General features: G+C 42.4%; 1 protein-coding gene across 1 annotated transcript in view; it reads right to left on the minus strand.

Annotated features, from left to right (window-relative positions):
- Positions 1-2,234: 2,234 nt before the first annotated feature.
- The window catches only part of IRF2BP2 (interferon regulatory factor 2 binding protein 2), a 31,689-nt gene continuing 19,454 nt past the window's right edge, over positions 2,235-14,469 (minus strand). The window contains exon 2 of the mRNA XM_066596002.1: positions 2,235-3,468. Coding sequence (XP_066452099.1) covers positions 2,750-3,468 — 719 coding nt within the window. The 3' untranslated portion in view covers positions 2,235-2,749. The remainder of the gene's footprint in view (positions 3,469-14,469) is intronic.

Genomic DNA, 14,469 nt, shown 5'->3' on the forward strand with positions numbered 1-14,469 from the left:
TGACTGGTTTAGGTAAAGTGTAAGTCCTCCAACTTGTAGTCTAAGAAGAGCGCACTATTGCATTATTAGTGAATAAGCGCTGTAGCATACATTTGGCACTATACGTGTGTGTGTGGGGGGGGGGGGGGGGTATAAAAAAAAGCCATTATTGCTAAGTGGGGGCACATTTACTGTGTGGAGGGTCACGATAAACAGCACTTACTATGTGAGGCCCACAGGGAAGTATGATTATTGTCTTGGGTACTATAAAAGGGTGGATTGTACAAAAGGTGTAGATAACACAGGTAGGGTGATGGAAAAGCAAGGAGCCGAAGAGGTCTGTGTATTAAATACCAGAGAGACAAATTGCGGCCGAGAGAAGTCGTTATGGCAGTCTGGGCCAAATACAGAAGACAAGGGGAACTGAACAACTCCGGACAGAGAGGACGTCTCCTATGATCACTGTATACAATGGTACTGTAATCACATATATGGTGCGTAAAACACCTGTGTAGAGCTGTTATCTACTAGTATATGGCTACCATATGCGCTGCTGAAGATTTACTGCCACATGTGTGTTACACAAAGGGGCCCACTGAGACTCTGTTGCCCAAGGGTCTGCACAAACCTGGAGCTGGCCCTGGTAAGCACAGAAAGCAAACAGAAATTTTAAACAATTACAATTAGACTTTATTTGCAAAAACACATTGATTTAAAAAAAATTAAGATTAAAAAAATAAAAAGGTAAAAGAAAAAGATGTACATAACCTTTAAACCTGTCATGGGGTTCATTGATTTGTTGAAAATGGACTGGAAACCTCATAGTATTAATACAGTAGAAATGAATATTATGACTGTTTAATTGTTTAAACATGAATCTTTAAATCTTTCACTTAATCAGCACTTTTTTTCCCCAAAATACTGTGAAAGAAAAAACAAAACAAAAAACACACTGCACTACCTCAGTGGAGGTACGCTACACAGCAAAGCAGAGTCAGAACGCTGTACCAATATAGGATACAAATGCCATTTTAGAGTACAAGGGAACTATTAAAAGCATGTAATCACGTGGTTATAATAAGCCACTGGGACTGAATAGAGACAACAAATTATGATGAGATGTGAAACTGAAACTGGTATCACAAAATAGAGAACTGTAGTAGAGATGCATCAGATGCTTTAATTCCCACAGATTCAGCCAACAATATCAGCAAAAAAACAAACACAGAATTGTTAGAAGTACAACGGAAACATTTCTCTGAAGCTCCAAAAATTCTGTACAATAATATAAAGTTCATACCGTATACCCAGTTGCGGTGCCATTAGATGAGGAGACAAGGAGGCGGGAGATGGATTTAAAATTTTTTATTTTTTTTTTTTAAATACCCACTCCCTGGTCCCCATCATTGAAGTCCGCACAGCGCATACAAATCTGACCCTTTTCTGAGTCCCGTGTGCTTGCTCTCCCATAGATTTGTATGAGAGTTTGCAAGGGACTCTGAAATGAAAAAAAAAAAAAAAAAGTCAGATTTTTGTGTGGACTTCGGTGGCGGGCACTGTGGGAACCAGGGAGTGGGAGAGTATAAAAAAAAAAATCCAAAATCACTCGGCTCCGTCGCCTAACAGTACCATAAGTCAGTCTATGGTGCTTTAAGCAGGTGACAGGTTCCCTTCAAGTTAGTATTTGTAAGCCAAAACCAGAGCAGAATTGTTATAATGGAAAGATTTATAGTTCTCATTGCATCTGCTCACACTTTTGGCTTCCAAATACTTTCAAATTGTCAGACCTTATGAAGTTAGATACTTTGACGTTTGCAGTAGGCTGCATCAGGATGTGACCACTTCAAATTGCTGTGAAGTATTACCAATTTATTAGCATCAGCTCCACTCCCACAAATCACAATATACAGTTTTAGCATAAATTTTAGTAATAGAATTGTAAGTTGCTTTAGGCTGGGTGCACACCACATTTTTGCATCCTGTTAAACCGTTTCTGCTCTTTTTTTTTTTTTTTTTAGACAATCATTACATACATGATACAGCAAGACACAAAAGTGATGTGTCCTAGACATAAATGGCAACAGGATTCAGTTGTAAAGGTACCTTCTGGGAAGACACGATACTACTTCTTAGCAGGATGCAAAAATGTGAACGGGGACTTGTAGATATCTGCTTACCACTAGAGTAAGCCTTCCAATATACTTGATTATACACAGCAGGAATTAACTAAATAATTGCCATACGCAAAATATTGCTTTGGTGAACAAGATTTTTTTTTAATAAACATCACCCAGTGGTTCAAATTACATCAATAAATTTTACAATTAAAAAAGCTTAAATCTCAAAGAAAATGAGTAACCAGAGACAATTAACAATGTCATAAAATGTATTTGGCATTTTTAACAAGTGCATACAAATACAGCTAAAAGCATTTCTGTTTTCCAAGTGCTCTAAAAAGCATCTCAAGTCACAGCCTACACTGAACAGTAACTGTCACTGGATAGGAACAAATACTTGCAAAGAACAATAACAAAGAATACCTTTCTGATCAGTACATACCTTTGTTTTCAAAAATAGAAACACAATGTATTCAAAAATTAAAAATTATACAGCCATGTTTATGCAGTCTACATTTATCCTGTGTGTGTATATATATATATATTATATATATTCTCAATGTATCTCACACACTCATCCCCACTGTAAGAAGTTTAGTAAGAGATTATGGTGGCTACGAAGCAAAAAAAAAAAGAAAAAGTTAGGAAAAAAGTCAAGAGTCTCTCTCTTTCTTCACTTTTACATCCCCAGCAAGAATTGTAGCAATTTCTCCTTGCATGAAGGCCCATGGTACATTTGATCCGACGAGGGGACATTTTTCCCCACTTGGACAATACACTTCTCCAGATGATCCTTGCTGTTTAATACTTTGCCTTGAACATGGGAAACAAAATTTGTGAGTAGGTACCGAAGGGCACTGTACAAAGTGTGTGTCCTCGAGACGCTCATGACAAAGAGTGCAGCACAATGGTATACTGTTTGGTATGGAAGAATCAGGAATGCTTGGGGGGTGCACCTGTTCCATTCCCGCATGGGATGAAGTGCCTCCACTAGAAAGTTGGCTTGGCACTTCCCTTGCCATTCTTCTTTGGTTCATAGAGGAAGGGGATGGTGGACTGTTACTGTTTCGCCTAGTTGTAGAATGAACCTGGTTTGCATCCTTTGAAGCATGATTGCCACCGGCGTTATCTGCCACCAATATTAAAGCAGCCATCGGTGACTGGCCATTTTGTGCAGCTTCTGGTGGTGTAGTACGGTTGGAATGAGGAGAGACAGTAGAAGGGGGAGATATAAAAGTAGTACTAGTCATTGGAGAAATTTTAAGACCATCAGCTGTAGGCAGCCATGACTGTCCATCCCCATTTATCTTTACAGAACCGCCTTCCCCTTCTGGCTCTGGAGAAGGTTTCCTCTTCCGTGCTGCACGTGCACCTAGAGAGAAAACAGACAAAGTTTTAGTGCATTGGAACAATATATGTATTGCTATCACTGTGAGCATTAAAAAGAGGGTAGTCTGCATGAGACAACACTTAAAGGGAACCAGTCATCCACCTAAAGCACTACAAACTAACTTATGGTGCCGTTAGGAGAGGTGACAGGGAGTCGGGGGAGGTATTTTTCATACTCACCCGTTTCCTGGTTACCGCCTTGCCCGTCTGTGAAGTCCACGTACTGGCGTAAAATCTGACTCTTTTCAGAGTCCCGTGTACGCTCTTCCATAGACTTGTGTAGGACAATGTGTACATGGGACTCAAAATAAATTTTTTTTTAAAAAAGGCAGATTTTCATCTGGTGTGTGGACTTCACAGGCCAGGAACCCAGGAAGCAGGAGAGTAAAAAAAAATAAATAAAAAATAAAAAAAAACACATCACCCAGCTCCCTGTCACCTGCCCTAACAGCACCATAAGTTAAGACCCATTTAGACAACGCTCATCTCTCAAAAGCCATCTTTTGAGAGAATCGTTGTGTGTAACTGCACTGACATTGTGCAGTTTTTGTTAAGCCATCGCTTAGCGTTGTCCTTCAGTGTGCTGAAGGACAATTATGAGCCTTATCAGGGAGTCACAGCGGGATATAGCTGATACTACTGTTTCAGCTGTATCCCACTCTCTGATGACAGTCTAGGTATGAAGAGCAGAGCAGTCCAGCTCTGTTCTCCATACCCCGCTTGAAGCGCTCGGCTGTATAACAGCTGGGCACTCGGAGTGGGGCACAGCTGGATGCAGAAGACAAGTGGGGCCACCCCGCTTGTCTTCTGCATCTTCTGCTCAGAGCACTCGGCTGGGCGTTCGGAGCGGGGAACAGCTGGATGAAGAGGACAAGTGGCTCTGCTTGTCTGCTGCATCCTCCGCTCGGAACGCAAGGTGATCGCTCAACGTTTGTGTGATCATCAGGCGCTGTAAATGACAACGATTATCACTCAAAAGTCATCTTTTGAGCGATAATCGTTGTGTCTAAATGGGCCTTTAGTTTGTCTATGGTGCTTTAGGCAGGTTACTTTTAAAATTAGTCATTTAAATGGCATTATCTGAACTTCATTTACATATCCAATGTGAAATTTTCCAACAACCTGACCCCTGCAGTCTTATTTCCCCTTAAGTAGCAACATGATCGCAAACCATTTCAGCCTCACATAATCAGGTACATACACATTACAGTGCACCAAGCCCTGTACCAGTGCCTGGTAAGAGGATAGGGAACCATTACTGTACATGCTGCATTACTCTGCTTGGGGGTTCCAGCACAGCTGCTGAAAACACTGACGGAATCACCAGATGGAAACAAAAGGAAGCATTCACTTCTGTTGTGAAGCTTACACCTCTTTGGTGTATGCTTTACAAGGTTTCCATGGTTGACTGTGCTATTCGAAGCCAAGTAAAACTTGATGAATCATATCTCAACAGAACACTGAAGAATTGCACTGACAGCAGACCCACAGTTTTAGAGTAAGCTGCTGTGTGTTCAGGAAAAATAACACTATTTCTGGCCATTAGAAGACTTGTATATGGCATTTTTTTACTAGGACCCTCAACATACAATTCTAATTGGTTCTGGGACAAACATATGTTGAAATAATAACTATGGAAAACTGGTAATTTGTTTCAAAGCTCCCAGAAATGTGAAGCAAAAGTAATACAAAATGAAGATTAAAGAAAATTGAAGGGATAGAGATAGCTGTTACTAACTAGAATGGCCCACTGGACTTTACTAGCAGTCAGACGGCATGTTCAACATTGACAGGTTGGCTTTAAGCACATAACTTATACAAATAAAGTAAGTCATTGCATGTAAATGTCAGAGAACTATTGAAAGCTGTAAGTCACTTTCTATGCTAAGACAGGAGCTTCCTCAGGGTTCTGTACGATACAGAGTGTTCCAAAAGATAAAAAGGCCCATTTAGACAACGATTATCGCTCAAACTTCACTCGAAAGCCGCCTTTTGAGCGATAATCGTTGCATCTCAACGCGTGTTCATCAGTGATTTGATGACTTATCAGCGCCGCACGCTGATTTTCTCAGCAGGCAGTGATGATCGTATTCTTTCAGCTGGTATTCCTCTTGCAGTTCTCAGCAGGACACCAGCTGAAAGCTCCAAGAACAATGCAGCTGTTTACATATACAGAACAGCTGCTTTGTTCTCAGTATCTAGCTACTTAAGGCCCATTGTCTACAGGCGTTGCGGTATCTCGCGGCGGAGCTCCGCCGCCCAGGAACAGGAGCCGCAGACAAATCTCTGTCGGTCAGCCTATCTGACAGATAGGCTGCCCCCGGAGAATCGCGGCAATTCGCAGCATGCTGTGCATTGCTGGCTGCAAGCGGAGCAAAGCTATGGAAAGCTTCAGAAGGCATGATTTGCCGGCGGTTTACCGCCCGCGAAATCATGCCCATGGACAGGGGGCCTAAGAGTTAATGCAGGCAGAGCTGATTAGCTACTTAGAGTTATGGAAAGATGATTGCTCAAAACTGTCACTTAAACGGTCGTTTGAGCAAATTTTGAGAGATCATCGTTCCGTGTAAATGGGCCTTAAGTAGATCCGCCCTCACCTGGTGAAAAGGAAAACTGGTATCCTGGCATAGGTAAAGAGCAGGACATTAAGTACTGTGCTGTACTGTAGAGGCACTACTGATCAACCAATCAGTGCATGCATTTCAGTAATAAAACATTTAACAGTGAAGTGCTGGATCTTGCATCCAATCACACGTCATAGATCCGGACTGTCTGTGGCACTGTATATTGAATCTGGTTTAACCCTTTAACACTATAGGACGTACAGTTATTTGCTGCAGCGTCCGGGTATGTATGAAGAAAGATTGTGCTGCGATCTCCTTCCAAACAACCCAGGCGCCAGCTGTTTCTTACAGCCAACACCAGCCGGCAACAGCTCTGATAACATTGCATCATACTGCAGGAGCGATCAAAGTATAGCAAGTTCTTGTTCGCTGCGGGGACTTTGTAAAAATAAGATTGATAAAGTTTTATTAATTATTAAAAAAAGGGTTATAAAAGTTTAATCACCCCTCCCCTTTTGCCATATGTATATTAAAAGAATCAAAATAAAACAAAAATACATATTTGGTATCACTTCATCTGTGAAAGTCTGATCTATCAAAGTAACGCTTGATTTACTCCGCACGGTGGAGATTGTCAGAAAAAAAAAACAAAAAAAAAACAACAACACGCCTGAAATGAGCTTTTTTGGTCTTTTAAAAAAAAAAGAAAGCGATCAAAACGTCATATGTATTCCAATATGGTACCAATGCAAGCTATATTTTTTAAAAATGAGCGCTCACAACTATGTCGACGGGAAAATAAAAAAAAGCTATTGCTGTCAGAAGATAGATATTTTAAAATTGTCTGTAGCTTTGAAAATAGTACAGCAAATTAAAAAAAAAAACCAAAAAAAAAAACCACTATACAACTGTTATCGTAGTCATCAGACTGACTCCTAGAATACAGTTTGTCATTTTTGTTGGTTTGTGCGTGTAGGAACAAGACGCACCTATAGATGGCAGAATTTCGTTCCCCATTTTCCTCCACTTGTCATTCACTGAATGGCTGTAAATGATCCGAGTTCCAGCTTTGATTGGCTGGTGCTTGATCCAATCACAGCGCTCACTTGCTGAAGCCAGGGGAATTTAAAGCCCTGTTTACCAGAGAGAATCCTCTGACAGCGGGGAGGATTACACACTAGATTGCCGCAGCGTCTGGAAGATCATTGCGGGGGACACAGATGCTGGCTGCCAGGCGATTATTGCATTTTTTTTTCAACCTAGTGTAGCTAGGGCTTTTTTTCTGGGGAGGGCTTATATTTCAAGGTCCCATTTTCAGGGAAACACAGTATTTATTAGTATTTGTAAAATGGGATATGAAGTTTAATTATATACATACACAAAGGATGGGGGTTCCATTGGCCAATCAGAGCTATTCTTGATTCCTGCACTGCCTCCCAGCTGATCAGTGCCAAGTACACCACTTCACTCCCCAGTATGTTCTATACAGGTGGTTTGTCCTACTTCACTTCCCCTCGACCCAATATTAGCCTCACAGAGGGAAGGGCTAATACAAAAGGGCGAATTCATTTGATCACCCAGCCCTCCCATAGGTCCACTAACAGCAGATTGGGACAGACAGAACCAGAGATCGCAGATCTGATGTTATTTATGCAGCAGAATCACAAGTCGCAGCACTTTAGACGCTTCCACCTCAGTTTTTTTATCACCTCCCTGTACACATTTTTTCTTCTTTTATTAGGTTTTCTTTAATGTTTGTGACCAACAGCTTGTCTACACCGCTTGCCCACGCTGGAGTTCGCCTCAGTTATGCATTTCTGTTTTTCTGTTCCATTTAAAGTGCAGAAAAACGTAAATAAAAGGGTTGTGTTTGTTCCCCTTTGATTTATAAAAAAATAAAAAAGGAGGAAACATTTCTGTTTATTTCAATTTAATTCTGTTTTTCAAACCGAACAAATAGCTCAGCTGAATGACTATTTGGGGTGCAAACATGGTGGACTATTACACTGCACTGGCAGTTTTAAAATATATTTTCTGGTAAATGGTTTCTCTTAATATTGCAAACTTACAGCTGTGGCGATAAAATTTGTGTCTTTAACTGAACTTAAATTTTATTTTGCATCTACTTTAACTTTTTTTTTAGCTCTACTAGAGAACTTGCATGTGTGATCACTAGAGTTAAAGGGGTTGTCCCGCGCCGAAACGGGGTTTTTTTTTTTATCCCCCCCCCCCTGTTCGGCGCGAGACAACCCCGATGCAGGGGTTAAAAAAACAAACCGCTCAGCGCTTACCTGAATCCCGGCGGTCCGGCGTCTTCATACTTACCTGCTGAAGATGGCCGCCGGGGTCTGCTCCCTCCGTGGACCGCAGCTCTTCTGTGCGGTCCATTGCCGATTCCAGCCTCCTGATTGGCTGGAATCGGCACGTGACGGGGCGGAGCTACACGGAGCCGGCATTCTGCACGAGCGGCTCCATTGAAGAGAGCAGAAGACCCGGACTGCGCAAGCGCGGCTAATTTGGCCATCGGAGGCCGAAAATTAGTCGGCTCCATGGGAACGAGGACGCCAGCAACGGAGCAGGTAAGTATAAAACTTTTGATAACTTCTGTATGGCTCATAATTAATGCACAATGTACATTACAAAGTGCATTAATATGGCCATACAGAAGTGTATAGACCCACTTGCTGCCGCGGGACAACCCCTTTAAGCGAACCTACTCGGCCACGCCCCTTTTTCGACCGAGCGCCGTGATTTTCGAGTACTTCCGTACTCGGGTGAAAAGATTAGGAGGGGGGGGGGGGGGGGGGCGCCGTGGGTGAGTGGGGGGTTGCAGCGGGGAGGAGAGGGAGAGGGCTCCCCCCTGTTCCCCGTTGCTACCCCCCGCTCCGCCACACCTCCCCCCGCCACCCCCCCAAATCTTTTCACCCGAGCACGGAAGTACTCGAAAATCGCGGTGCTCGATCGAGTAATTACTCAAAACGAGTACTATGACCTCTGTGAAGTCAGCACCCCATCTTTCAAAAAAAGTTAATTTTTTTATAAGTTCTGGATGCACCCCAAAGAGTTCTAGAGTTCCCAATTAATTTTAAAAATAGTTCTAGTGAATTAGGCAAAAAAAAAAAACCAACAAATGTATCTCTGCGGTGCTAACTTCCAAAAATGATATTACTAAAATCAGCGAGAACTTTGTAAATATGGGTGTTAGAGCTTCAAGCATTAAGAGTTTTCTTAAGAACTCTTGAGGTGCTACCCAGAACTCTTATAAAATCGCGGGATTTCCCAAAAAATTATTTACACATAATAACTGAATTTTTTTTGGATCCGGCATCTAAAAGTTAGCGAGAACTTTGTAAATATTGGTTCTAGAGCTTCGAGCATTAAGAGTTTTCTTCAGAACTCTTGAGGTGCTACCCAGAACTCTTATAAAATGCCGGAGGCAGCACTACTTCACCGATTCAGTAAAACTGCAGAAGCAAGCAATATTCTGCGACAGATTGACATGGATCCACAGATGTAACCCTGCCATTGGGCGTATTTCCAATACGTTTTCACAGACCCGTCTGAGGCAATGACGTGCCACTTCTTCAGGCAAAATTTCACAGACAAATTTTACCCATGTGCAGGGTGAATCCGTGGAGAATTCATGACAAAACACACTGCACAAAATGGCTTAGCTGCAAATTTTTGCCACAGTTTTAGAGGTAGAAAACACAGAAAATTGCGTAAACACACCCGTAAGCCACTCTCACATACACCATGTTAAAACGTCGCGTTTCAATGAGTTTTCAAATGCGTTCGACAGCGTTTCGTAATGCGCCCCATCATTACAATAGGTAACGCCACACAATCGCTCTTTAAAAGAAAAAAAAAAAAAAAAAAAAGGTATGTGCGAGACTGGCCTTGGACTAACTTCACACAGGCGAGTGATATATGGGGCCGTGAATTCTGCCCCCATAATCTCGCTCGCCATCCATGTGACTTCCGAGAATGGTTTTCATATCAAAACAGCCTTACAACACTTCAGGAATGTAGTGATCCTCCAGCACAGCTGTCAGCCACGGTGGAGGATCTTGTAAGTTCCCCCATTTTTTTTCAATGAGAGACCTCACATTGCATGTACCTAGCATATGGTGCCATGCTGCCGCTGTCCCCATTGAAAACAATGGGCGCTGTGATGTGAGCACACAGCAAGATAGAACATCCCCCCACCACCACCAGTGTGGCAGACAGATATATATTGCCAGTCAGAATGGTGAATGCCATTATTAAATTAAAAACAGCAAATGCAACACCTTTTTTTGTCGTTACCCTGTCTCCAAGAAAAAAAAAAGTAAAAAAAAAAAAGAAGTGATCAAAACATTCTGCACAACATGGTATCAATGAAAATGACAAGTCACCCTGCAAAAACTGTTTTCCATTCCACCCCCCCCCCCCCTTAGACATTTTCAATGCATCATATAGTACCATTGAAAAATACAACCCATATCACAAAAAATTGAAAAAAAAGTTGGTCAGAAAATCATTAAAAGAGGTCTGCAGAAGGAAGAGGTCAATATCAGAAAGACGCTAGCGGCAGAGCTGTGTATAATATATATATTACACGCACAGGTATGTTGTTTGTTTATGAACTGTGCCTACAACAGAGCTGGGCTTATATATCCACAGTGATTGTGTATTCTGCGTACAGTATATATTCGTTTATGCTGCAAAAGTGTGTATGACGTCACAAAACCATCCCGTGAAACTGAGGATAGAACCGGACAATCTGTCATTTAGGTGGATGGCATTTACGTGCACCATTGTGATTTGCTTCAGTGGACACAAGACATTTAACCACTTGACGTCCTGCCATTTTTCAATTTGGTTTTCTTCTCCCCACTTTAAAAGCAACCAATTTCGTTAATACGGCCGTATCAACTAACTCCTTTTTGGAGGAGTTATCTTTTTTTTTTTATCAGTACCATTTAAGATAATGTATAAAGTATTGAAACAATTTCTAAAGTAGCATAAAATGCAAAAGCCACAATTACACCAATTTTGGAGTGGGGGGTGGGCTCTTATTTTACGGCATATATGCTGTGGCAAAACAGGTATTTTTATTACGTGAATTAGAAGGATTACGAAAGTGTCAAATTTATACAAGCTTTTTTGTTGTACTATTCTTAATAAAATCTTCGCAAATAAAATTATGGTGGTCAGAAGACTGTGACAAATACCCACTGAGCAAGGATGAGTAAAAATGCAACATGATACATTAACAGAAATGTGGATTTTCCCTTTCTATAACCATGTCGCCTAAAGCCCATTTTTTGCACTCTAAGGCTGAGTTCCCACAGGACAGAATCCCGACGGAAATCTTGCGGTTTGGCCGCAGCGAGAAACCGCAAGATTTCCGCCAGGAAAGCGCTGCTTCAAAACCTGCAGCCCTTGATCGTGCGTTTTGGAGCGGCTTGGCCACGTTTTTCCGTTGCAGCCATGCTCCCATAGAGAAAGGCGCAGCCGCAACGGATAAAAATGTAAAAAAATGAGACATGCTGCGACCGGGGAATCCGCGCCCTAGAGCCAACTTTGCCGCGACAGATTGGCTGTTCCATGTGGAAATCTTGTCCACATGACTGCCTAACACCGGGATTAGCGGCCGCAGGCAGATTTGCCACAGCGAAATTCCAGACGGAATCTCCGCCCTGTGTGAACCCATCCTAACTGTGTGGTATGTACGCATGCAGTGAAGGACCCGTCAGCCATAAATTGCTGATCAGATCTTTCACGCAGACCATAAAATACCCATCAATCTGATGCAGCAATCGGTCAGTTTAAAGAGCAAAGGCTCTTTTACACACAGATGATCGTTCAAAAGATGGCTTTTGAGCGATCATTTTGCATAAACTACTAATTGGTACTAATGCCGATTAGTAGCTTATTAATGCATGTGAGCCGCTGGGAGCTATATTCAGAGAACAGCAGGTAGTCTGTTCTCTGACTACATTCCCTTTGTTCTGCCACGGGGCTGACAATGTTATCAGCACTCCCCACGGAAAACACAGCGTGAAGTCCCTGCTATCAGCTCTTCTGCCGAACGATGGATTTTATGCAAAACATAAAATCATCGTTCAGTAGAAAAGTGAAAGATGGGCACATTTACACGCAAAAAATGCTCAAAAGATGGCTTTTGAGCGATAACTATTGTGTGTAAAAGGGCTTTAAATCAATTGTGAATGGAAGCAGACGGGCAGAACGATCTTCGGCCACTTTGCCTTCGGTCACTGAACGACCATCGCTGGGACAGATAAATCACCCTCAAAGATTGAGCCAGAGAATTTTTGGATATGGATGTTGGGAGACCTGATGGCCTAAATGACATTATAAAAAAGGCATAAGTTGAAATCATATTAGTTATAACTCATGTGGAGAGGATGTAGATTCCAAAGTGCTGTGCGGAGATGGCCTCTTGCATCGGACCCCGTACACACTGCAGCAGGCCAACATACCCAAAGTTACTCTACGCATCCAATCACTTGTCTCAGCCGGGTGAGGATACACCAGTTATTCTCAAGCTGGCCATATACGCAAGGCGGCTGAACAAGTTTGGTCAACGTTATCAGTCCTCCTCCCATACACATGCGAGTGAGTGTTCAAATGTTCTCAATATGGATGGGGAGTAAGACGCTGCCAGACTTCGCTGGTGGTGGCTTCCTTCTCGGGAGAACAAAGGATCACGTTGGCAAGTCTGCCGTCGGGGTAGAGTTTGGAGCCCACCATACACATTACGTAACCAGCCAATCCCATCAAAATTGTAAAGTGTATCGCCAGGATACCAGTCATCAACTAGAAACACAGTAAACCATGTTCGGGAGCTTATGGTTTAGCTGACGGAGAGTCTATATGGGAGGCGTGCACGCCAATCTGAGCAGTCTGCAAATCATGTCCTATGAGGAACGGTTAAAGGATCTGGGAATGTTTAGCTTGCAAAAAAGAAGGCTGAGATGAGACTTATTAGCTGTCTACAAATATCTGAAGGGCTGTCACAGAGCAGAGGGATCAGCCCTATTCTCATGTGTACAAGGAAAGACTAGAAGTAATGGGATGAAACTGAAAGGGAGGAGACACTAATTAGATATTAGACAGGGAGGGGGATCAATGAGTGGAACAGGTTGCCATGGGAGGTGGTGCGTTCTCCTTCGATGGAAGTCTTCAGAGGCCGCACAGACATCTGTCTGGGATGATTTAGGGATTCTGCATTAAGCAGGGAGTTGGACCCGATGACCCTGGAGGTCCCCTCTATCTCTACCATTCTAGAATAACCATAAGTCCTGCCAACTTCTGTAAAACATAGAACAATTTCTACTTCTATATGGCAAGTATAATGTAAGATCTCCAGCGGTTTCTGTCATGTTTTAGGGCTCGTTTTTGTGAGACTATCCAATTTAGCTACTGAAAATTAACTCCAGTCACAAATTGCCCTTCTACACGGGTCAATGATGGGGAACAAGTTTGAAATGTCATTTAACCAGGCCAACGTCCACAAAAGTCTACCAGTGAGGAGTCGAAAACAAAAGACAAACACTCGTTAGCCAGGTGACCTCATTATTACGTTCTACTTCTTCCTTAGGCTGATGTGACACAAGCATAAATGAATTTACATGTGCATTTGCACAATGGATGTGTATTTTTACGTGCATGTTTCATTGTACTCGTGTGCGCAAATCAAACATGAAACCGTGCTGCCATTCATTTAAATAGGCTAGTTAATTAGTTCACATGCTGCCTATTCTTTTGCGCAAACAAATTCATGTGTAAAATACACATTATGTATAATGTAAACGAACCCATTGAAATGCGTGCGGAAATTTTGAGTGCACAACACTGCAAATACGTTTGAGTTACACAGGCGTATTTCATGCACAATGTTTGCACGCGGTATGCGTGAATATAACCCATTTACTTTAATGGGTTTGCTCACATACGTATTTTTTTCAAGTGATGTTTGATTGCATGAAAAAAAACATGTGACATGTTCTCCTTTCGCACAGAAAAATGGAGAAAGTCCAGCATTGGGTTAAAAGCTTCCAGTCTATATTAAATGAGCCAGACAGACATGGAGGAACAAAGGGCATTTTCCGTCTTACATGTTTCTGGAGGCGAGGATCTAATAGGCCGAGTTACAGGGCAGACATGGAGTCCTATTTCAGCTTTCATAGGAACTCATTGATAATCTGACCCCATTGCGGTGTGCCAATGGGTAACAGAAGGAGCCCCCTCTCCCTGTCATCTGCTTCCATACTGTAGTTGCTATTGTGACATAACTGACAGGATCTGAGGTTTCTCTGCTACTGGCTGATAGAGCAGGAGCCTGGCTGTCAGATAGCCAAGCCCCCACCTTAAAAAAACGTCCACAGGTGGGTTTGATTTGCAGAATCCGC

The sequence above is a fragment of the Eleutherodactylus coqui genome, chromosome 3, assembly GCF_035609145.1.
Source record: "Eleutherodactylus coqui strain aEleCoq1 chromosome 3, aEleCoq1.hap1, whole genome shotgun sequence".
Taxonomy (NCBI): Eukaryota; Metazoa; Chordata; class Amphibia; order Anura; family Eleutherodactylidae; genus Eleutherodactylus; species Eleutherodactylus coqui.